This window comes from Neodiprion virginianus, chromosome 5 (assembly GCF_021901495.1).
Source record: "Neodiprion virginianus isolate iyNeoVirg1 chromosome 5, iyNeoVirg1.1, whole genome shotgun sequence".
NCBI lineage: Eukaryota > Metazoa > Arthropoda > Insecta > Hymenoptera > Diprionidae > Neodiprion > Neodiprion virginianus.
Genome location: NC_060881.1, coordinates 23,367,157 through 23,391,277, shown reverse-complemented (window position 1 = coordinate 23,391,277; position 24,121 = coordinate 23,367,157). Strand labels below are relative to the sequence as shown.

General features: G+C 40.4%; 3 protein-coding genes across 3 annotated transcripts in view; 2 read left to right on the top strand and 1 right to left on the bottom strand.

Annotated features, from left to right (window-relative positions):
• Positions 1-7,534, top strand: part of LOC124304404 (cytochrome P450 4C1-like) — a 28,211-nt gene extending 20,677 nt beyond the window's left edge. Inside the window, exons 2-12 of the mRNA XM_046762603.1 lie at positions 2,414-2,520; positions 2,588-2,678; positions 4,023-4,208; positions 4,309-4,378; positions 4,574-4,700; positions 5,854-5,932; positions 6,133-6,248; positions 6,414-6,482; positions 6,600-6,789; positions 6,922-7,101; positions 7,296-7,534. Coding sequence (XP_046618559.1) covers positions 2,414-2,520; positions 2,588-2,678; positions 4,023-4,208; positions 4,309-4,378; positions 4,574-4,700; positions 5,854-5,932; positions 6,133-6,248; positions 6,414-6,482; positions 6,600-6,789; positions 6,922-7,101; positions 7,296-7,465 — 1,385 coding nt within the window. The 3' untranslated portion in view covers positions 7,466-7,534. The remainder of the gene's footprint in view (positions 1-2,413; positions 2,521-2,587; positions 2,679-4,022; positions 4,209-4,308; positions 4,379-4,573; positions 4,701-5,853; positions 5,933-6,132; positions 6,249-6,413; positions 6,483-6,599; positions 6,790-6,921; positions 7,102-7,295) is intronic.
• Positions 1-24,121, bottom strand: part of LOC124304408 (protein turtle homolog A-like) — a 418,202-nt gene that overhangs the window by 176,936 nt on the left and 217,145 nt on the right. The gene's annotated exons all lie outside the window — the stretch shown is intronic.
• LOC124304405 (cytochrome P450 4C1-like) lies at positions 1,875-24,056 on the top strand. Its single transcript, XM_046762609.1, has 12 exons — positions 1,875-2,322; positions 12,350-12,456; positions 12,524-12,614; positions 13,945-14,130; positions 14,231-14,300; positions 14,496-14,622; positions 22,336-22,414; positions 22,615-22,730; positions 22,896-22,964; positions 23,082-23,271; positions 23,404-23,583; positions 23,778-24,056. Exons 1-12 carry the CDS (start codon positions 2,145-2,147, stop codon positions 23,945-23,947), a joined length of 1,563 nt encoding a protein of 520 aa, XP_046618565.1. The 5' UTR covers positions 1,875-2,144; the 3' UTR covers positions 23,948-24,056.

Genomic DNA, 24,121 nt, shown 5'->3' with positions numbered 1-24,121 from the left:
AATCTAGTAACGTTAGGATGGCTATTTGTAATCCAATGAAGTGAATATTTCGACGTAAACCCGATTAATTTGCATTCCGGATCCATCGGTTTCGGTTGATCCAGATTACACTGATAATTGCTCATCTACCAAACAGACCAAGGTTCCGATCCGATAAAAAGTATCATTAGATCTTTTTATGCAATATGGAAATTAAGTCGATATAGAAGGACGATGCTTTGATCAGCGCTTGGCGTGGTTATCGAAATATACATGTGGCATAGTGGGTACGGAATTTTTGATCCAGGGTGCGTTTCACTAATTATTTGTAACTGCCAAGATAACAAGTCTAATGCAGAGAAAGGTACAAGTAATCATCAATTAGATTTGATTTTTCGACGAGTCGCGTTACATTTTCAATTTTGCCTTTGAGTGGCCTGTTTCGTTCTCCGAGTGACTATCAAAATTTTTCTAACATCAAACGCTCAAGAATTGCTCTGCCAAAATCGAGCCAAGCCTAGCTTCTTCTTCTCGTTGGTTTGTGAATTATCCGATACGATGTATCGGCTGATTCTTTGAACTTTCGGAAAATATGCAAAATACCAATGATGGGGCGGTCATCAACCCGATCCTGACAACGATTCAGTCCAAGTCTGCAGTGTGGCTTAACATTCATAGTTCCGAAACGCGGATGAATAAAAAAGCGTCACGGCGAAAGATTTAGAATAACCCGCCACTTGACTATTGGTCAAATCGAAGTGACGCTCCATTCTTGACTTATGTTTGCGTCGATTCAGATCAATCTTTTCGCAAAATGTCGTGCCCGCGCCGAATACCGACTTTCGTCTTCGAGCACTGACGCGACGATCAACGAATCGCTCTGTACTGGCTCAGTCAGAAGCTCCTGCATGGATACAACGATTCCTCGTGAATATGTTTCGACAATTGATGAAGTCGAAGTACCCAAAATGATACTCTGCTAAGATCTACGGAGCCTGTTGCTCTAAGAATCAAGAAACTTTCAAACATGCACGCATTTCACCGGGACAGCATAATCCGCGTGATAGTACTCAGATAAGAGTTGAAGCTTTCGGATTATCAATTGCGAATAATACGATGGCATTTGATATTTTAGTCAACGGTTGCGGCGACTATTTTGACGTTCGCTGCATGGAGTGCCGGCACGTTTTACCAGGGCCTTAGAGTGACCGCAGGTTCAGTAGTCACTGCGTTCTGACAGCATCACAGGATGGTTTGTTATAACCATGCTTGGTGTACGGAAGTTATTGAATCCAGTTTGTTTGATTGACAAATTGTAGAAAAAAAAATTGTATTACGTAAAGTCGTGAAGCGGAAGATCCATACGAACTCAATGTAAGATGTACCGAATGGGTGTGGGAAAAATGGCCGCTGTCGGAAATGACACGGATGAGATATTTTTCAATAGTAGCTTTGAGAAACCGATTGCTTCTGATCACACTCACAGTATAAATAGTAAAAATCGGTAATTTTTAGAGTCTGTTCACTCGCGAACAACCATACACACGATTGAAAAGAATCTTGTTATTCGAAATGTGGTGACTTCTGACACGCGAGATGACTTAGGACGCTGTAATTACGTCACGTACAACGAATTTCCTGGGTTGAAGGACATCAACTTGTTACCGCTGATAAAATATTCAGGACTACAAGTAGTAGTCAACTAACTCCGAATACCGCGTTAATGAAATTCTAACGCACAAGAAGAAAACGAATACAATGTTAGCAAGCTGCTTTACCTCTGAGTTTGAAAGCAAACCGGATTTGTACGATAGGCTACGAGTGAATTCAGGTTCTACGCTCACTGATTCCATGTGAACATTAAATAATTACTATCCTTGAAATAGGGAGGGGGAAAAATGTTCGATCATTCTGGGGGTGATATGTGATGCGTTGTTCTCCAATTATATAAAAACAGAGAATCTGGTTTCAGGTTCCAGTGATCAGTTCGATCAGAGCGGATACAAAAATCTTATCTTCCCTCAGCGTCGAATACCGCTTGAGTTTTGTAGAATCTAACAGAGAGAAGTGTTGTAATACGACAGGCCAATTTCATTGAAATTTTATGCACAAATTTCTGAGATATATGAAGAGAGCAGAGATTCGGGTTTCCACTGAATCGTAGGATGGACCCTTTGACGGTAGCCACGCTTGCGGTGGCATGCTTCGTATTGTACCGGATAATCAATTTTACAATCAAGCTGTTTAAAGTTGCTTTGCTCTTCGAATACCCGCTAAACCCTGAGGAAGTACCGAGTCTGCCTTTCATAGGCCATGCGTATCTCTTATTTGGCGGTAAGGAAGGTAAGCAAGATCCTTTTCTTGTCGAATTGGTGAATGAATCTTAGGTAACGAATAGTATTATACTGAGGCACTATAAAATGTGCAATTGCAGCCATATTGAACAGGATAGATCAAATAGGGAAAAACTATCCTACGTGGTGTCGAGGTACAATTGGTGACCATACAGCGTTCCTCATAACTTCACCTAAACATCTGAAGGTAAAGTAGTCTGATCATAATCGAACACGGACGGAACTTTGAGATCTGAGTTAATTCGTCATTTCAGGAGATACTCCTCAGTCCGAAGACCATTGAGAAAAATTACTTGTACGAATTCGGGCGACCCTGGATGGGGAACGGATTAGTCACAGCTCCTGGTAGGTGAACGATGTTACTTCACTATTTGACTTCAAGTGAGATATATTGAGCCTCGCCTCAAAGACTTTCATTGCGGACAACTAAAATCGTATTGAGTGATCTGGCTGTAAGCTTCACATGCGTGAATGACGATGCATGTCTTTTTTTTCATAGTAATTTTTCCAGCACATTCAACTCCATTTCCTACTGGTACTGGTGGACTTCATCTGTCGCGTAATCATGGCAATAATCATCGTGATTACTGACGTAAATCGTCGGTGTTTTTACGTCCACACGTACGTTATCACGATGATAATCACGTTTATCGGATCATGTCTCGCAACATCTCAATTGTCGGCATCATCACCGTGTTGGATTCATTCATTTGCCGGATCTGAAAGATTGAAAATGACGTGACGTACGATCGGGTGAAAAATCTGTCTAATTGAAAACATAACGAATCGAGATTGAGACGGAGCAAATGAAGCCAATCAAGTCGAATCTGATTCAAGGAAGTGTTTACAAGGCAGATGAAAACGTTTCATTTCGGAATTTCAATTATAAATATCTTGTTGTTATCACATAAGAGAAATCGCATCATTTTATCATTTTTTCACTGAAAAATCCGTAAAGTTCGTCATGCTGCATTCAAAAATAGCTCGATCCATTCGCAAATCAACTTCTTATAAATCGTGTAAGACAGATTCTTTTTTCAGTGCGTCGGTTCGCAAAGAGAGTATGGTACATGTGACCTTAATCACTCACAGATAGTGAATTCCTGATTGGACCAGAAACACGTCATTGTTTATTACAGTTTGACTTGATGTGAGACGATCTGTTGAGAATTCGATCAGAACCCAACCCGGTTGTCATTTATTAGAATCAGACAAGCAGTATCGATTTTTAAAAAAAACAAGTGTATAATTCTGGAATTTATCTGATCTAGTTGATATAGTAAGGTGATTGCAATTGAATTTCAGTATGTCAACATCTTCGCCGCCATTTCGAAAATTTTTACAGTTGAATGTTTCTAATTTTTTTTCGACAATTAGCATCACTGACACTGATTGAAGGCTCGGTTTCATCACTTTTTTGTTTCCGCATTTCTTCGACCTTACTTGACAACCAATTCATTCTAGAAGAAAACGAAATATTATCCGTCGCATATTGATATTGAAAACCACCCACTGACACATGTATTATAGATACTCCCCTATCGCTATGGGAATTGGATTTCAGATATACGAATAGATGACCAGTAAATACATTTGGCCATGTTTCTCTATCGAAATGCATCTCTTGGGCAATTGGTCTGTGTTGATATCCAAAATTTTTGCCGAATACTAGAGAATTTTTCGTTACAGCGTCAGTATGGGAAGTGCACCGAAAACTAATTCAGCCGTCCTTCAATTCCGTGGCTCTCAAGTCTTTTGTCGAAACATTTGCCACTCTGTCAGGGACACTGGCCAAAAAGATGGAGCAACACTTGGACGGATCGGAATTCGAAGTACGCAAATACGTTTCGCTGTGTGCATTGGACGCAATCTATGGTAAGACAGCTGTAATTTCGGGAGAATCAATTATGGGCATGTGAACAATATATTTTTTTTGTAATCCGAGGCAAGTATAATTATACTTTACGTGTCACAGCGACGGCTATGGGCATCAATCTGAAAGCAATGGAGACCGAGAAATGTGAGTTCGACGAAGCAGCAACTAAGTAAGTAAATTGGAGTGCATTTTTCGTGGTCACCACATTATCTTGCTCAATTACACGTTGTTCTCACGACCCGAAACCTAATCACTTTATATGGAGCACAACGTTGTTTTAACAATCCTACCTGAATCTTGGATTCATATTTTTTCAAGTAACCAATGCTAATCCTCAGATTGTGCAATAATTCTGTCTTCATAGGTTGATAAATACTATCGTCAAACGAGGCAGTAGCCCTTGGCTGTACCCAGACTTTATTTTCAATCGTACTCAACTTGGCACGGACCAAAGGAAACACATTAAGTTTATACAAGAGTTTGGTATCAACGTAAGTGCTGGATATCTTCATTAACATAATCACGGTATGCATTGGTCATGTCATTTTGCGGACAAAAAGTACCCTATCACCCGAATCGTTTGCGGAGTACTTTAAAAGGGAATGAGGCAAGATAACCTGCAGGACAACTTCAATCGAGAGTACGGACGAATCATTCTCCTAAAATTCATTTCTTTGACATATTGAGTATATGATATAAACGATGACAAAACTTGACGATGTATTCGGATTCAACATTCATTTCCACTGGTGTTCTGATTTTGCGTTGTTACCGTTCGGCAGAGTTTCGTTCCGATATTGAAAGTTCTTGCAGTCGATTGTTTGTTACTATTTATTTGAAAGCATATTGTTTGAGCTGACTAAAGAGGTAGATTCATAGAACAGAACGAAGTAACACGTTATTTTGTAGTTGGAACGATTCACGACATCTACACTGACGTTTGTTACGCGCACTTTTGCTCCACTTGACCAAACCCGATGAAGTTACCAAGCACTCAACACTTGCATAATATAATATCTCAGCGACCTGCGGTAAAAGCTGCAAGAACGAAATTGAGCTCACGCTTCGTCGCGAAACTCAGGCAACGGCCGGGGCAGTGTAAAAATTAGTTGTACAGTTAGTTTTTCAAATGTCGCTTTTAAGGTTGCAACAAGAATTAAGATAGCTTACAAAATCATCGACAGATTTCCACATACGCGTGACGTCCTGATCACGCGTGACTTTTATGATGTTACCGTCGATTCTTCGCTCAGTGCCGCCGAAATTCTATTGAAAAAAATGAAACAATACTGAAGTTTCACTTATCCGCTGGCCTGCACAATTTCCGCTCTTGGAGTTTCGGATCCATGACCCTCGTCTCCGTGCTATTTTCCAATTTTTTTTGCAATTATCAACACGTATTCCCTGGTATTGCGTTCCCGCAAGGGGTTCAAGAATTCGTTTGTAACGGGCATCCGCATGTTTCGTTCTAAGTTATGAACGATAAGCATATTTCCGTAATTGTTTCTTCTTGTCTGGGATACGCATTAAAACGAAGTACTTGAACAGAGCAACAATTGGTGGACGTCTTAATTTATCAAAACGGCCAAAACGCTGGTGTAAACTCTGAGGGATAAATAAACAAATAGTACGGTTTCATTTCAGGTCATCCGACAGAAGAAAGCAACAATCGTCCGTCGTAGTGATGAAGGAGTATCGGCCGATAATGAACAAGATTCTTTTGGCAAGTACCACACAATCCAGATGTAGTCTTACAGTACCACGATAGAGTTTCTGTTCCATTGGCCGTGAGTTGTACTTGAGGCTTTCTGCCCAACAACTTTGACATCTAAAAACCAGGATAACAGTAGATTTCTGGTACCGTTCATGAATGGGTGAGGTGTGCTGCATGCCGATTCTTTCACTTTCACATTTTTGTATCAGGTAATTTCGCGGCTGGACCTCAGATACTGATAGAAAATCTCCTGAGACTATCGACCGACAACAAAACGCTGACAGACGAAGACATCCAGAATCATGTTGATACGATGATCGTAGCTGTAAGTATAACACAGTGATACTGTCATCGCGGCGTAGCTTGAATAAATTGTTATTCTCGTCAGTTTTGTGATTCATTGAGAACGGAACAGTTGGTCCACCAAGACCATTGTCAACTCGCTATGAGATGCATCATTTGCAATCTAACCATTAATATTCTTTGTTAGGGCACCGATACAGTGGCCAACACGGTGAACTATGTTTTGTTGATGCTGGTATCCCACCAAGACATTCAGGTGTGTTTGTTATGCGGGTATATATTATGTAATGATCTTACAGAAGCAAGCATTGCGTGTTGTTTACCTTTTATAATGCTCTACGTACAATGATTCGCTTTTTGTATCATCGTTTAGGAAAAAATATACCAGGAATTGTGTGACATTTTTGGAGAGAATGTCTCACACGATGACAGTGAAGAGTTACAGTTTACGATGGATCACTTGGCGAGAATGACGTACATGGAAAGAGTGATCAAAGAAACTATGCGCCTGTTCCCGGGTGCGCCCATAATCGGCCGTGAAGCAACGGATGATTTCGAATTAGGTTCGCAAGCTTTCGTCATTTAGTCTATTTTTCTGCTATCGTATCTCAGTGTTTCCCTTATTATCAAGTGATAGGTATGTGATTCGAAGACGGCGTATCGAGTTACTCCTACAATGATCAACCTTTTTATAGGCCAATGTACAGTGCGAAAAGGGACTTCGGTCATGCTTAATATTTTCGGCGTTCATAGAAATGAGAAATACTGGCCCGACCCTCTCAAATTTGATCCAGACAGATTCTTACCCGAAAGATTCGCGACACAAGAACCATACTCGTACTTACCATTCAGTGGGGGACGAAGAAATTGTATCGGTAAGGAAAGTACTATAATTGACAACGAACTTATATCGTTATACTAATAATTCATCGAGATTCTCCGACATCGTCATCAATTTCATATTTGGTGTAATTTTAAGCGAAAGATTATTGCTCAGAGTTCAAAAGACGATTACAGAGGTACCGATGCCGTGACTTCCAATGACTGAACAAGTTTTTCTCAATTCCAGCATCAAAGTACGCTATGATCCTCATGAAGACAATCACCGCAACGATTCTCTGGAAGTACGTTCTGACCAAGGATAAAGTGATACCAGTCAAAGATTTACGGCTGACGTACGACGTTGTACTGAGATCTGTTGATCCTGAGAAATTCAGGATTAGGAGACGCGTTAAATAGCATGCTTTTCAGCAAAGCAACGTCTACTGCATAGTACAACCCACGTACGGTTATCAATTATGTTTCGTATTAAAGATTGCAAATAAAATTTCCACACTGCACAATTTCATTGACGTTGAAATCGACTGATCTTTGATCCCAATCAACGGGGCCTTTCTCAACTCAAAAGCGATTAGTTTTAGATACGATCGGTCTTCCTTGTCCTAGTTATAATATTTTCTGAGAAACGGTCCGATTCACTGAGAATTTTCGTACAAAATTCCGGTCATTTTTTCCAGCTATCCAATATTCTCTACATACTTGACAACCAAGAGCACGTAGATATTGCTTAAGGAAATATGACTGTTTACGTGTGGAAAATGATTCTGCAATGGCTAATTTTTTTTCCTCGTCCATTTCGTTGGCAATGGAGACTTTCGTCCTGTAGCACGCCGCCCGAACGATAAACAGCGACGTGTTACCGGCAGATATTCTCCATTGTCAACGTTAGCTACTGGGAAAAAAAATTAGCTGTCGCAAAATCAACTTCCTTACTTATAGGTGCAAGCCATGATACTTGTATCAATATGGTTGAAAATTTTCATTCCATAGTGATATTGCTAAACATGAAATTGCCAAAACTGAACGTGTAGTGTTGAACGATACATAGAGTAGAAGAGAACAAACGGAACCGAATGGTTCTCGAAAGATATTCATAAAGAGTCATCTTTCTCATTTCCAGTGCGAAAAGCCTATTTAACGAAATGCCAAAACACAAATCAGTCTGTTTTTGGCCGAACTTGAGTCGACTTATGTTTATGAAATATGACAGGTTTACTGTCGTAACTTCTCGATGTGACGGACTCAATAGTCACGTTTTCTTCGCCGTAGAAGGTGATATTCACGAAGGCTTTCCATCGCAAAATGGAATCTTGACCGGTAGCCGCTTTCGTGGTGGCGTGTTTCATATTTTACCTGGTAATCGAGATTATAGTCGAGCTTCCGAAAATCGAATTGTTTTCGGAATTCTCGTCCGATGTTAAGGGGTTACATCCAGTTCAAACTTATCAAAAATTATTATTCTTATTCTACATAATAGTCTGGTCACATCTTTTACGAATGTTTTTGCTCGAAGCTAACGTGGAATTTTCAAAATTTCCAATTTCAAAATTGGTTCCCGTGACTACATTACGTGTACCGAAGAAGAAGATGTAAGCTGCGTCAAGTAACGTCCGAGTCGAACAAGCTACTAAATCGGTTAAACTGATCAGCCTGTGATTGAGCTGTTATTGCGAAAGGTCATCCATGCGACTGAGAAATCGCCGATTGAAGGTCACAGATATTTTAATTTTATCCGTTACGAAATTTGTGTTAAAACAAAAGTCAAAACCGACGCGTTTATACCTGAACCACATTTTCCGGTATGATGGGGCTTCTATCTCAAACACCGTTTCATGGATTAACTTCAAAATTCGCATACACACTCCTTTCAGATTCTGCACGCGTTTTTGATTGGATTTTTCGGTAAGGTTCACTACTTTTCGATGATACCTAAAATAGGGGTGATTATCGGTTTAAAAGGCGACGATTCTGTTCAAATCGTCATGCATTTCTCATTTTTAGAATATTCAAAACCCCGATCGGTGAAGCATAACTATTGGCATCTACGTTGAGATACATTTCGAATTTTTAATTCCAGATATGGCGCTTCGCCACTATAACCCGTACTGCTTAGTTTCGCGAGAAGCACAGAGGTTCAATAATATCGTATGGCTGGAAATCTTGAACGTCTTTTTTTTAACAACAAACCGACTGTAGATACATCCCAATAGTTTGTGATCACTAACCAAAGATCGAATGATTACTTCAGACGTTTTGGTCCCTCAACCTTACGACTGTCAGATAATCTCTGGAAACTATCCGACGACAAGAAAACACCCACAGGAAAATCGGTACGGGATCACGTTGATCCAACGTGGGAGGCGTTTCAATTTTATTCTTTCGGGCAGCGATTTAACGGCCATTGCAGGATTCTTCGTCATGCTGATGGTTGAATCTCATCCTGATCTTCAAGCGAATGCATAAGGCTCATTCGCTTTACGGCGTTACACAGGTCTTAAAAAAGAAGCATTGTATCGTTGTGTGCATCTAAGGCACTGCGGAGAAAATCATTCGTTCGCTTTTAAAACTTATGATATTGACAAAATCACACTTTGGAAAGGCCTAATGATTTTATTATCAGTAATAAATTGTTCATTCAAATAATAAGAGCCTACGCGAATCGAAAATGACTACTGTTTCAAGTATATGCGCACGAGGCTAAGTCAACGGCACGACTGTTTATAAAGGAAATACATAATTATCAGTATTATTATTGATTGGCCAATCAATTGAAACGACACCCGATTGGTCAGATCCACTCAACGGAAACGTCGCACACGGTCGACTCCAGCTCTGGATGAATTAGGGCACCCTGTATTGAAGCAACTAGTAGGTATCAGTTTGACTCTCGGCTTGATGAGGTAAACTGCAACGTTTACGACACGTCGGCAAAAAACTGTTTCCGAACGCGTCTTCAACGCGGATTCGAAGACTTATTCAACTTTTCTATCTCAACCGGTTACAAAGTAAACTTCCAGTATTGCTCATATTTTATCTTTTTATATCTACGACAGACTCGTGTTAAGGTCAACTAGTCCATCTTGTAACGTTAGGATGGCTATTTGTAATCCAATGAAGTGAATATTTTGCTGTAAACCCGATTATTTTGAATCCCGGATCAACCGGTTTCGGTTGATCACGATTATACTGATAATTATTCATCTATCAAACAGGCCAAGGTTGCGGTCCGATAAACATTTGAGTTTGTAAAGTATCATCAGATCTTTATATGCAATGTGGAAATTAAGTCGATATCGAAGGACGATTCTTAGATCAGCGCTTGGCGTGGTTATCGAAATATACATGTGGCATAGTGGGTACGGAATTTTTGATCCAGGGTGCGTTTCACCAATTATTTGTAACTGCCAAGACAACAAGTCCAATGCAGAGAAAGGTACAAGTAATCATCAATTAGATTTGATTTTTCGACGAGTCGCGTTACATTTTCAATTTTGCCTTCGAGTGGCCTGTTTCGTTCTCCGAGTGACTATCAAAATTTTTCTAACATCAAACGCTCAAGAATTGCTCTGCCAAAATCGAGCCAAGCCTAGCTTTTTTTTCGCGTTGGCTTGTGAATTATCCGATACGATGAATTGGCTGATTCTTTGGACTTTCGGAAAATATGCAAAATACCAATGATGGGACGGTCATCAACCCGATCCTGACAACGAGTCAGTCAAAGTCGCCAGTGTGGCTTAACTCAGACAGAAACTCCTGCATGGATACAACGATTCCTCGTAAATATGTTCCGACAATGGATAAAGTCGAAGTACCCAAAATGATACTCTGCTAAGATCTACGGAGCCTGTTGCTCTAAGAATCAAGAAACTTTCAAACATGCATGCATTTTACCGGGACAGCATAATCCGCGTGATAGTACTCAGATAAGAGTTGAAGCTTTCGGATTATTAATTGCGAATAATACGATGGCAATTGATATTTTAGTCAACGGTTGCGGCGACTATTTTGACGTTCGCTGCATGGAGTGCCGGCACGTTTTACCAGGGCTTTAGAGTGACCGCAGGTTCAGTAGTCACTGCGTTCTGACAGCATCACAGGATGGTTTGTTATAACCATGCTTGGTGTACGGAAGTTATTGAATCCAGTTTGTTTGATTGACAAATTGTAGAAAAAAAAATTGTATTACGTAAAGTCGTGAAGCGGAAGATCCATACGAACTCAATGTAAGATGTACCGAATGGGTGTGGGAAAAATGGCCGCTGTCGGAAATGACACGGATGAGATATTTTTCAATAGTAGCTTTGAGAAACCGATTGCTTCTGATCACACTCACAGTATAAATAGTAAAAATCGGTAATTTTTAGAGTCTGTTCACTCGCGAACAACCATACACACGATTGAAAAGAATCTTGTTATTCGAAATGTGGTGACTTCTGACACGCGAGATGACTTAGGACGCTGTAATTACGTCACGTACAACGAATTTCCTGGGTTGAAGGACATCAACTTGTTACCGCTGATACAATATTCAAGACTACAAGTAGTAGTCAACCAACTCCGAATACCGCGTTAATGAAATTCTAACGCACAAGAAGAAAACGAATACAATGTTAGCAAGCTGCTTCACCTCTGAGTTTGAAAGCAAACCGGATTTGTACGATAGGCTACGAGTGAATTCAGGTTCTACGCTCACTGATTCCATGTGAACATTAAATAATTACTATCCTTGAAATAGGGAGGGGGAAAAATGTTCGATCATTCTGGGGGTGATATGTGATGCGTTGTTCTCCAATTATATAAGAACAGAGAATCTGGTTTCAGGTTCCAGTGATCAGTTCGATCGGAGCGGATACAAAAATCTTATCTTCCCTCAGCTTCGAATACCGCTTGAGTTTTGTAGAATCTAACAGAGAGAAGCGTTGTAAATCGACAGGCCGATTTCATTGAAATTTTATGCACAAATATCTGAGATATATAAAGAGAGCAGAGATTCGGGTTTTCACTGAATCGTAGGATGGACCCTTTGACGGTAGCCACGCTTGCGGTGGCATGCTTCGTATTGTACCGGATAATCAATTTTACAGTCAAGCTGTTTAAAGTTGCTTTGCTCTTCGAATACCCGCTAAACCCTGAGGAAGTACCGAGTCTGCCTTTCATAGGCCATGCGTATCTCTTTATTGGCGGTAATGAAGGTAAGCAGGATCCTCTTCTTGTCGAATTGGTGAATGAATCTTAGGTAACGAATAGTATTATACTGAGGCACTATAAAATGTGCAATTGCAGCCATATTGAACAGGATAAATCAAATAGGGAAAAACTATCCTACGTGTTGTCGAGGTTCAATTGGTGACAATACAGCGTTCCTCATAACTTCACCTAAACATCTGAAGGTAAAGTAGTCTGATCATAATCGAACACGGACGGAACTTTGAGATCTGAGTTAATTCGTCATTTTAGGAGATACTCCTCAGTCCGAAGACCATTGAGAAAAATTACTTCTACGAATTCGGGCGACCCTGGATGGGGAACGGATTAATCACAGCTCCTGGTAGGTGAACGATGTTACTTTACTATTTGACTTCAAGCGAGATATATTGAGCCTCAAAGACTTTCATTGCGGACAACTGAAATCGAATTGAGACATCTGGCTGTAAGCTTCACATGCGTGAATGACGATGCATGTCTTTTTTTTCATAATAATTTTTCCAGCACATTCAACTCCATTTACTACTGGTACTGGTGGACTTCATCTGTCGCGTAATCATGGCAATAATCATCGTGATTACTGACGTAAATCGTCGGTGTTTTTACGTCCACACGTACGTTGTCACGATGATAATCACGTTTATCGGATCATGTCTCGCAACATCTCAATTGTCGGCATCATCACCGTGTTGGATTCATTCATTTGCCGGATCCGAAAGATTGAAAATGTACGTGACGTACGATCAGGTTAAAAATCTGTCTGATTGAAAACATAACGAATCGAGATTGAGACGGAGCAAATGAAGCCAATCAAGTCGAATCTGATTCAAGGAAGTGTTTACAAGGCAGATGAAAACGTTTCATTTCGGAATTTCAATTATGAATATCTTGTTGTTATCACATAAAAGAAATCGCATCATTTTATCATTTTTTCACTGAAAAATCCGTAAAGTTCGTCATGCTGCATTCAAAAATAGCCCGATCCATTCGCAAATCAACTTCTTATAAATCGTGTAAGACAGATTCTTTTTTCAGTGCGTCGGTTCGCAATGAGAGTATGGTACATGTGACCTTAATCACTCACAGATAGTAAATTCCTGATTGGACCAGAAACACGTCATTGTTTATTACAGTTTGACTTGATGTGAGACGATCTGTTGAGAATTCGATCAGAACCCAACCCGGTTATCATTTATTAGAATCAGACAAGCAGTATCGATTTTTAAAAAAAACAAGTGTATAATTCTGATCTAGTTGATATAGTAAGGTGATTGCAATTGAATTTCAGTATGTCAACATCTTCGCCGCCATTTCGAAAATTTTTACAGTTGAATGTTTCTAATTTTTCTTTCGACAATTAGCATCACTGACACTGATTGAAGGCTCGGTTTCATCACTTTTTTGTTTTCGCATTTCTTCGACCTTACTTGACAACCAATTCATTCTAGAAGAAAACGAAATATTATCCGTCGCATATTGATATTGAAAACCACCCACTGACACATGTATTATAGATACTCCCCTATCGCTATGGGAATTGGATTTCAGATATACGAATAGATGACCAGTGAATACATTTGGCCATGTTTCTCCATCGAAATGCATCTCTTGGGCAATTGGTCTGTGTTGATATCCAAAATTTTTGCCGAATACTAGAGAATTTTTCGTTACAGCGTCAGTATGGGAAGTGCACCGAAAACTCATTCAGCCGTCCTTTAATTCCGTGGCTCTCAAGTCTTTCGTCGAAACATTTGCCACTCTGTCAGGGACACTGGCCAAAAAGATGGAGCAACACTTGGACGGATCGGAATTCGAAGTACGCAAATACGTTTCGCTGTGTGCATTGGACGCAATCTGTGGTAAGACAGCTGTAATTTCGGGAGAATCAATTATGGCCATGTGAACAATACATTTTTTTTTTAATCCGAGGCAAGTATAATTATACTTTACGTGTCACAGCGACGGCTATGGGCATCAATCTGAAAGCAATGGAGACCGAGAAATGTGAGTTCGACGAAGCAGCAACTAAGTAAGTAAATTGGAGTGCATTTTTCGTGGTCACCACATTATCTTGCTCAATTACACGTTGTTCTCACGACCCGAAACCTAATCACTTTATATGGAGCACAACGTTGTTTTAACAATCCTACCTGAATCTTGGATTCATATTTTTTCAAGTAACCAATGCTAATTCTCAGATTGTGCAATAATTCGGTCTTCATAGGTTGATAAATACTATCGTCAAACGAGGCAAAAGCCCTTGGCTGTACCCAGACTTCATTTTCAATCGTACTCAACTTGGCACGGACCAAAGGAAACACATTAAGTTTATACAAGAGTTTGGTATCAACGTAAGTGCTGCACATCTTCATTAACATAATCACGGTATGCATTGGTCATGTCATTTTGCGGACAAAAAGTACCTCATCACCCTGTAAGACTTTATTTTTCTTTCTTTCTATTTATTAACCATAACTGCCACACATACGCACACACACTCATCTATTCGTATCATATAAAAAGTGATCATACCAATTTGTAGAATTTGACTTTGGAAATTTGTCATGGATTAACAATAAATACCACACATGCACACATACACACACATTCCATCCATTCGTATCATCTCAAAACAAATTATAAAGAAGTGGCGGTCGATTTTTATCAACTTTGACGAGACGTCACAAAATATGTTAAAAATTAAGCTATTTTTGTATTGGATTCGACTTATCGTATTAATCGTCGGTATGGTCAGTCCCTCGGTGGCTCTCTCCCCGGGACCGGAGGTTTCTGGTGATGACGGGATTCGACGATCGTCTCGTTTTGGGCTGCCAGTCCTCCAGGGCCTTGCGGGAGTATCTTCCTTCAACCGGTTGCGTTGACGTCCCGGGGTTAAGAGAGCGAGATCGGGTTAACTTCTCCACCACTGGATCTCGATTTTGAGTTTGGAGTGGGGCGCCGGCTTCCCCACTCCATTTCCAAAATGGGTGTCAACCGTGATCCCTCCCACAATGAGGGGATCACTGATACTTGTGCTTACAGCGGTTAGAAATAGGAGATCTTACAATTTCCCCCCTTTTCACGAGAGTGAGGGAGACCAACGATCGGGAAAAACTCGATGCATTCAAACTCCAAACATCACAATTCTTTTTAAATCGGCCATTGCCTTTCGTGGTTCTTTGATACATCCATACACACACTATCATACCATTCACTCAAATTCATTCGCAAGGACATTTTCCAACATATTGAAGAACAATATAATAAGCACAACATGGCGCATCAAATGTAGATTCATATAAAACATTCTCGACATATAAACATATTCGTACACAGAATCAGCAAATTTCAAAGGGTGATTCTTCTTTCTATCCCTTCAGAACACGCATCAGACAATCATCAGTCTTACTTAGATGCATACACAATATTTTCAACAATGGACACCAAGGCCCTTCTCGATAAACAATTTACCAAGGCAGAATAAGACATGTAACAAAGAAAATACATAAAGATTAATACATTTCATAACAAGCACATATATTCGCGAGTTTGATTTCCGTCACCGGAAACTATGAGGAACGTTCATGGTACTTTCGTAAATTCCATCGATTATAAGTCCCTACTTCGTCATAATTCCTGTTTGGATCAGCCAAAATGAAGGCGTTGTCGCCAATTTTACGGACTATTTTATAGGGACCCTCGTAGAGGTGGAAAAATTTTTTTGTTACTCTATCCAATGCGTTAGACAGATGTCGAACTCGGAGCAAAACAAGATCTCCGATGTCAAGTTTGATGACCGAAACTTGGCCCTGTTGTTTAAGTCTATTCTTAAACGACCGCGTCATATTCTCACGGGCGAGCGTAATTAGGTAATCGTGAGAGCGCCCTCGAGGTTCCGGAAAATTCAGGACTTTCAAAATCTTATCCTGAATCGATTTACCAAAATGCAATTCGTGAGGAGAAACTCCCGTACTTTGATGCACCGTTATATTAAGAATTTCCTCCATTTTCGGGATAACTTGAACCCACTTTGTGTGCCGGTCCGAGCACCAAGTGCGAAATAACCTGCCTAACTCCCTCATCACTCTCTCAGTGGGGTTAGACTGGGGATGACGTATCGAACTATATAAAGTTTGAATTCCTGCTTGTTCAAGTTCTCTCCGCCAAATTTCCGACGTAAATTGTGTCCCATGATCTGCTAAAATGCGTTTTGGAGTACCGAGACTTGGGACGAAGTCCTTGAGAATCTTGTTAACACAGGCTCTCGCAGTTGCCTTTCGGATGGGGTAAAGTCGGACATATTTGGAGAAAACGTCAAGAGCCACAAAAATATATTGTAAACCCCCTCGTCCAATTGGAAGGGGGCCATAAAGATCCACGCTAATCAAATCGAGCACACCCTTCGAGATTACGGGTTTATGCGCTCCTTCCATGGAAAAAGTTAGGTATTTTACACGCTGACAAATATCGCATTCAAGAACAAATTTCTTTACCTGAACGCCCATCTTTTTCCAGTAGTAAAATTGCTTTAGATATGATACCGTCTTAAAAACTCCAGGATGTCCTAATTTAACATGAATTTCTTCGATAAGGGGACGTTGCACCTCTTTGGGAATCACGACTTTCCATGACAACGAAGCCTTTTCACGATGAAAAAGAACCTGATTATGCATGAAAAAATCATTCGGAGGATTGGTTGAAGAACAATTCTCAATAATCTTTGCAAGGGCTTGGTCCTGGACCTGCCATTCGCCCATTTTCTTAAAGATACGAAGGAGGCTCGCATCGTAATCAAGCATGGCGACTGTAATTAACGATGGGAGCTCTTTGCTCTTCTCTGGCAATAGATTTTGAGACAGCGTTGCAACCATTAACCGCCGTTCATCATCCTCGTGAAAACGATTATCCGGGTTTCGGCTAAAAAAATCGGCAACTAAATTATCTGCGCCGCGACAATGAGAAACAGAAAAGGAGAACTGCTGAAGAAAGAGACACCACCGAGCTATGCGAGAATTACCGAAAGAAATTGAATTCAAGAAAGTTAAACATTTATGATCGGTGATTATTTCAAAATGCGTTCCTACGAGATAAACACGGAATTTTTTCACCGAATAGACGATGGCCAGGAGTTCCTTCTCTGTTGTAGTGTAGTTCACCTCGCATTTGGTTAAGCAACGCGAAACCACGCCCACAACGTTATGGTCTCCCGTCTCCGTCATTTGATAAAGAATACCGCTTATTCCTCGATCGCTCGCATCGGTCTGCACTCGATAAGGCGCATTAGGAATGATATGTTTCAAAGAAATACATTTTACGAAATCTTGTTTCAAATTCGCGAACGCTCTCGCGTGTACGGGAGTCCATTCCCAAACTGCATCCTTTCTCAACAGTTCCCTCAACGGGGCCAAGGATTCGCTATGGCGAGGATTAAATTGTCGATAATAGTTGCATACGCCTAAGAACTGTTGCAATTGACGCTTATCGTTCGGCTCCGAGAACTGAATAATAACTGACAAGCGCGATGGGTCAGGCACAACTCCACGCTCAGATAGCATAAACCCTAAGAAGGGAATCGACTCTTGAAAGAACAAACATTTTGATATTTTTAAGGTAAAATTGAATTGCAAGAGACGTCGAAAAATTTCTTCCAATACATAAATATGTTCCTCTGTATTTTTTGTTCCGATTAATATGTCATCTATATAGCACGAGATAAATTTGTCCAAATCCTTCCCTATGGCGAAACTTAATGACCTAATAAAGCCGCTACCCGCGGTCTTCAAGCCGAAAGGAATACGACGAAATTGGTACAAATTTGACTCAAATAAAAATGCAGTGTACGGGCGAGATTCTTTGCGCAAGGGTACTTGCCAATACCCGTGTGTTAAATCAATTTTCGAGAAATATTTGGCTCCATGAAACTTTTGGAGTAAATCTGACACAAGAGGTGGAGACTCTTGATCATCGTCAATGACTTGGTTCAAATGTCTCGCGTCTAGACACAATCTTACGGAGCCATTTTCTTTTCTTACTATTCTTAGCGGATTACAAAATTTACTAACGGTCCTTTCAATCACATTATTTTTCAACATTTGTTCGATTTCTTGAGCTACCGCAGGACGTAATTGATGAGGAATTGGATACGTGAAGCGAATTTTCGGGTTCTCGCAGTTCAATCGAATTTCATGCTCATACCCACGAGCACAACCCGGTTTGTCCGAAAATAATAAGCTATATCTCTGTAAAAGATTCGCGAGATTCCGCCTATCACTATCCCCTAGCGATAAAAGTTTACACGCGAATGAGAGGGGAGTGACAGAAGCATCGGGGATGTTCACGGGAACGACGCTGCGTTCGTACCTTTTTTCTGGATTATTTGCTTGGGCACTTTTAATCGTTAAAGAATTTTCATTATAACTCGATTCTTCGACGCTAATTATATAAATATGCGTTCTTTCCTTTTCTCGCGAACACACTAAGGCCTCTGGCGCCCCCCTATCAAATATCGCAGTTGATTCCGACAAGCAAATTCCTTGAACCTCGATTTCTATCGTTCTGTAATTGATAACGGTTTCGTTCTGCGACATCCAATCATGACCGAGTATAACGTCTGAGGTCAAAAAGGGGATTACCAAAAGCAGCGTTCCAATTACTATATTCTCTATTTTTATTGGAACGAAAATTTGTCGCTTTATGACTGTTGCCTTTTTCCGAATCGCCGTGGACACTACAATATTTGAAACAGGCAATTCTTCAACTTTATGTTTTTTTATTAACCGATTGTACAACCGTTCGGAAATCGCGGAAATTTGGCTCCCTGTATCAAACATTACAATCACATCCATTTCTAATATTTTCGTACGGGCATGTGGGCTTTTGGCGATACGAGTTCCCTTTCTACATGCATGTTCTATTCCTTTCTCAATTCCATCATCTAATTCTTCTATAAAATCATAATGTTGTTGGCACGATGTCGGACCGGAATACAACGCGCCCATGTTCAGTTTAAATGATTTGAATTATTTGAATTAGCAGTTTCCCAAGGTTGATTATTTACATATTGTGACGGTGGGGGAAAGCGAGTGTCGGGCATCGCGAACCTGTGTCCGCTATGATATTGCTGGCCTAATCTCCCCGTATTGTTCTGATAACTTGTTTGTTTACGGCCTCGACGATTAAGCCTTTCTTGCCTTGTTGTCCTCTCTGGTAACCCGTTAGCGTGATGATTTGAACTCAGGCTATTTACTTTGACCTCGTTATTTCTGGGATAATAACTGTTGCCTGATTTTTTATTTTGTTTCTCGCGCTCTAGTCTAATAACGTCAAGGTTGCCCAATGTTTGTACGATTAGATCTGTATCCGCAAAGTTTAGTGTTGAAAGAGTTTCTTTTACCCACGGAGAATATTGCTGAATAATATTGTAATTAATTTCGAATTCCGAGAGTGTGGGTATAAAATAACGAGCTTCGGCCAGTTGCTCATAAAAATAAGCTTGCAGTGACTTTACGCCACTCTCACATCGCTTTTCTGACCAATTCTTTTTATATCGAACGCGAATGGGTATTGAATAAAATTCCTCTACAAACTGATTTTTGAATTGTTGAAAATTTTCTATATTTCCTCTTAATTTAAACCATGAATTCGCCTTCCCTTCGAGAGCGTGCTCGATGACTATTAATTTTTTCTCTTCCGGGACATTCTTAATCTTAAAAAACTTTTCCACCTCCTCCACGAATTTAATGGGATGAGTTTCAACCTCATTGCTAAATTTTGGAATTGATATGTCAAATTTAATACCATTCACGTTACTCACAATCGCGGTGAGGCCCTCCGTGATGTTCCGTGCATTTTCCAGGTCTGCATTTTCATTTACAACACGTGTCGATGGTTGTAATCGTTTTTCCTGGGCTTCGAGACTCGCTTTTAGTTGTTCCAGTCTTATTCTCTCTTGGTTTAATCTCTGCCACTCCGCCTCTATTTGACTCGCTCGCGACGTATTGCTCTCTTTCTCACGTTCGTCCTCTCGAGTGAGCACCATCTTTTTATTTACTGTAAAATTTAAACTTTCAAATTTCTGTTTTACAGGACGACCCGATTTCGTAACGTACGTTTGCTCGTTTTTATCTCCCATTAACTAAAATATTTCCTAGAGAATTCTACTAGTCAGTTGTGACAATTTCAATAAATTTCGCAAGTTTATCGTCACTCGTCAAATATAACTCATTCAAACCACATAACCTTCACCGATTCTCAATATACGATAAAATAAATTATTGATTCAATTTTCTGAATAGTCGTTAACCGTCATTCTGTAAAAAATATGGAATTCAGGCCTCTTTGTTGGGCGCCATTTGTAAGACTTTATTTTTCTTTCTTTCTATTTATTAACCATAACTGCCACACATACGCACACACACTCATCTATTCGTATCATATAAAAAGTGATCATACCAATTTGTAGAATTTGACTTTGGAAATTTGTCATGGATTAACAATAAATACCACACATGCACACATACACACACATTCCATCCATTCGTATCATCTCAAAACAAATTATAAAGAAGTGGCGGTCGATTTTTATCAACTTTGACGAGACGTCACAAAATATGTTAAAAATTAAGCTATTTTTGTATTGGATTCGACTTATCGTATTAATCGTCGGTATGGTCAGTCCCTCGGTGGCTCTCTCCCCGGGACCGGAGGTTTCTGGTGATGACGGGATTCGACGATCGTCTCGTTTTGGGCTGCCAGTCCTCCAGGGCCTTGCGGGAGTATCTTCCTTCAACCGGTTGCGTTGACGTCCCGGGGTTAAGAGAGCGAGATCGGGTTAACTTCTCCACCACTGGATCTCGATTTTGAGTTTGGAGTGGGGCGCCGGCTTCCCCACTCCATTTCCAAAATGGGTGTCAACCGTGATCCCTCCCACAATGAGGGGATCACTGATACTTGTGCTTACAGCGGTTAGAAATAGGAGATCTTACAACCCGAATCGTTTGCGGAGTACTTTGAAAGGGAATGAGGCAAGATAACCTGCAGGACAACTTCAATCGAGAGTACGGACGAATCATTCTCCTAAAATTCATTTCTTTGACATATTAAGTATATGATATAAACGATGACAAAACTTGACGATGTATTCGGATTCAACATTCATTTCCACTGGTATTCTGATTACGCGTTGTTACCGTTCGGCACAGTTTCGTTCCGATATTGAAAGTTCTTGCAGTCGATTGTTTGTTACTATGTATTTGGAAGCATATTGTTTGAGCTGACGAAAGAGGTAGATTCATAGAACAGAACGAAGTAACACGTTATTTTGTAGTTGGAACGATTCACGACATCTACACTGACGTTTGTTACGCGCACTTTTGCTCCACTTGACCAAACCCGATGAAGTTACCAAGCACTGAACACTTGCATAATATAATATCTCAGCGACCTGCGGTAAAAGCTGCAAGAACGAAATTGAGCTCACGCTTCGTCGCGAAACTCAGGCAACGGCCGGGGCAGTGTAAAAATTAGTTGTACAGTTAGTTTTTCAAATGTCGCTTTCAAGGTTGCAACAAGAATTAAGATAGCTTACAAAATCATCGACAGATTCCCACATACGCGTGACGTCCTCATCACGCGTGACTTTTATGATGTTGCCGTCGATTCTTCGCTTAGTGCCGCCGAAATTCGATTGAAAAAAATGAAACAATACTGAAGTTTCACTTATCCGCTGGCCTGCACAATTTCCGCTCTTGGAGTTTCGGATCCATGACCCTCGTCTCCGTGCTATTTTCCAATTTTTTTGCAATTATTAACACGTATTCCCTGGTATTGCGTTCCCGCAAGGGGTTCAAGAATTCGTTTGTAACGGGCATCCGCATGTTCCGTTCTAAGTTATGAACGATCAGCATATTTCCGTAATTGTTCCTTCTTGTCTGGGATACGCATTAAAACGAAGTACTTGAACAGAGCAACAATTTTATTGGTGGACGTCTTAATTTATCAAAACGGCCAAAACGCTGGTGTAAACTCTGAGGGATAAATCAACAAATAGTACGGTTTCATTTCAGGTCATCCGACAGAAGAAAGCAACAATCGTCCGTCGTAGTGATGAAGGAGTATCGGCCGATAATGAGCAAGATTCTTTTGGCAAGTACCACACAATCCAGATGTAGTCTTACAGTACCACGATAGAGTTTCTGTTCTATTGGCCGTAAGTTGTACTTGAGGCTTTCTGCCCAACAACTTTGACATCTAAAAACCAGGATAACAGTAGATTTCTGGTGCCGTTCATGAATGGGTGAGGTGTGCTGCATGCCGATTCTTTCACTTTCACATTTTTGTATCAGGTAATTTCGCGGCTGGACCTCAGATACTGATAGAAAATCTCCTGAGACTATCGACCGACAACAAAACGCTGACAGACGAAGACATCCAGAATCATGTTGATACGATGATCGTAGCTGTAAGTATAACACAGTGATACTGTCATCGCGGCGTAGCTTGAATAAATTGTTATACTCGTCAGTTTTGTGATTCATTGAGAACGGAACAGTTGGTCCACCAAGACCATTGTCAACTCGCTATGAGATGCATCATTTGCAATCTCACCATTAATATTCTCTGTTAGGGCACCGATACAGTGGCCAACACGGTGAACTATGGTTTGTTGATGCTGGTATCCCACCAAGACATTCAGGTGTGTTTGTTATGCGGGTATATATTATGTAATGATCTTACAGAAGCAAGCATTGCGTGTTGTTTACCTTCTATAAGGCTCTACGTACAATGATTCGCTTTTTGTATCATCGTTTAGGAAAAAATATACCAGGAATTGTGTGACATTTTTGGAGAGAATGTCTCACACGATGACAGTGAAGAGTTACAGTTTACGATGGATCACTTGGCGAGAATGACGTACATGGAAAAAGTGATCAAAGAAACTATGCGCCTGTTCCCGGGTGCGCCCATAATCGGCCGTGAAGCAACGGATGATTTCGAATTAGGTTCGCAAGCTTTCGTCATTTAGTCTATTTTTCTGCTATCGTATCTCAGTGTTTCCCTTAATATTAAGTGATAGGTATGTCATTCGAAGACGGCGTATCGAGTTACTCCTACAATGATCAACCTTTTTATAGGCCAATTTACAGTGCGAAAAGGGACTTCGGTCATGCTTAATATTTTCGGCGTTCATAGAAATGAGAAATACTGGCCCGACCCTCTCAAATTTGATCCAGACAGATTCTTACCCGAAAGATTCGCGACACAAGAACCATACTCATACTTACCATTCAGTGGGGGACGAAGAAATTGTATCGGTAAGGAAAGTACTGTAATTGACAACGAACTTATATCGTTATACTAATAATTCATCGAGATTCTCCGACATCGTCATCAATTTCATATTTGGTGTAATTTTAAGCGAAAGATTATTGCTCAGAGTTCAAAACACGATTACAGACGTACCGATGCCATGACTTCCAATGACTGAACAAGTTTCTCTCAATTTCAGCATCAAAGTACGCTATGATCCTCATGAAGACAATCACCGCAACGATTCTCTGGAAGTACGTTCTGACCAAGGATGAAGTGATACCAGTCAAAGATTTACGGCTGACGTACGACATTGTACTGAGATCTGTTGATCCTGAGAAATTCAGGATTAGGAGACGCGTTAAATAGCATGCTTTTCAGTAAAGCAACGTCTACTGCATAGTACAACCCACGTACGGTTATCAATTATGTTTCGTATTAAAGATTGCAAATAAAATTACCACACTGCACAATTTCATTGACGTTGAAATCGACTGATCTTTGATCCCAATCAACGGGGCCTTTCTCAACTCAAAAGCGATT

What these genes read in the sequence shown, in the direction of transcription:
- LOC124304405 (XM_046762609.1), top strand. Translation starts at nt 2,145, where the DNA reads ATGGACCCTTTGACGGTAGCCACGCTTGCGGTGGCATGCTTCGTATTG. An exon ending in CTTATTTGGCGGTAAGGAAG is followed by an intron (nt 2,323 to 12,349) that starts GTAAGCAAGATC and finishes GTGCAATTGCAG; the next exon opens with CCATATTGAACAGGATAAAT. An exon ending in GGGACGAAGAAATTGTATCG is followed by an intron (nt 23,584 to 23,777) that starts GTAAGGAAAGTA and finishes TCTCAATTTCAG; the next exon opens with CATCAAAGTACGCTATGATC.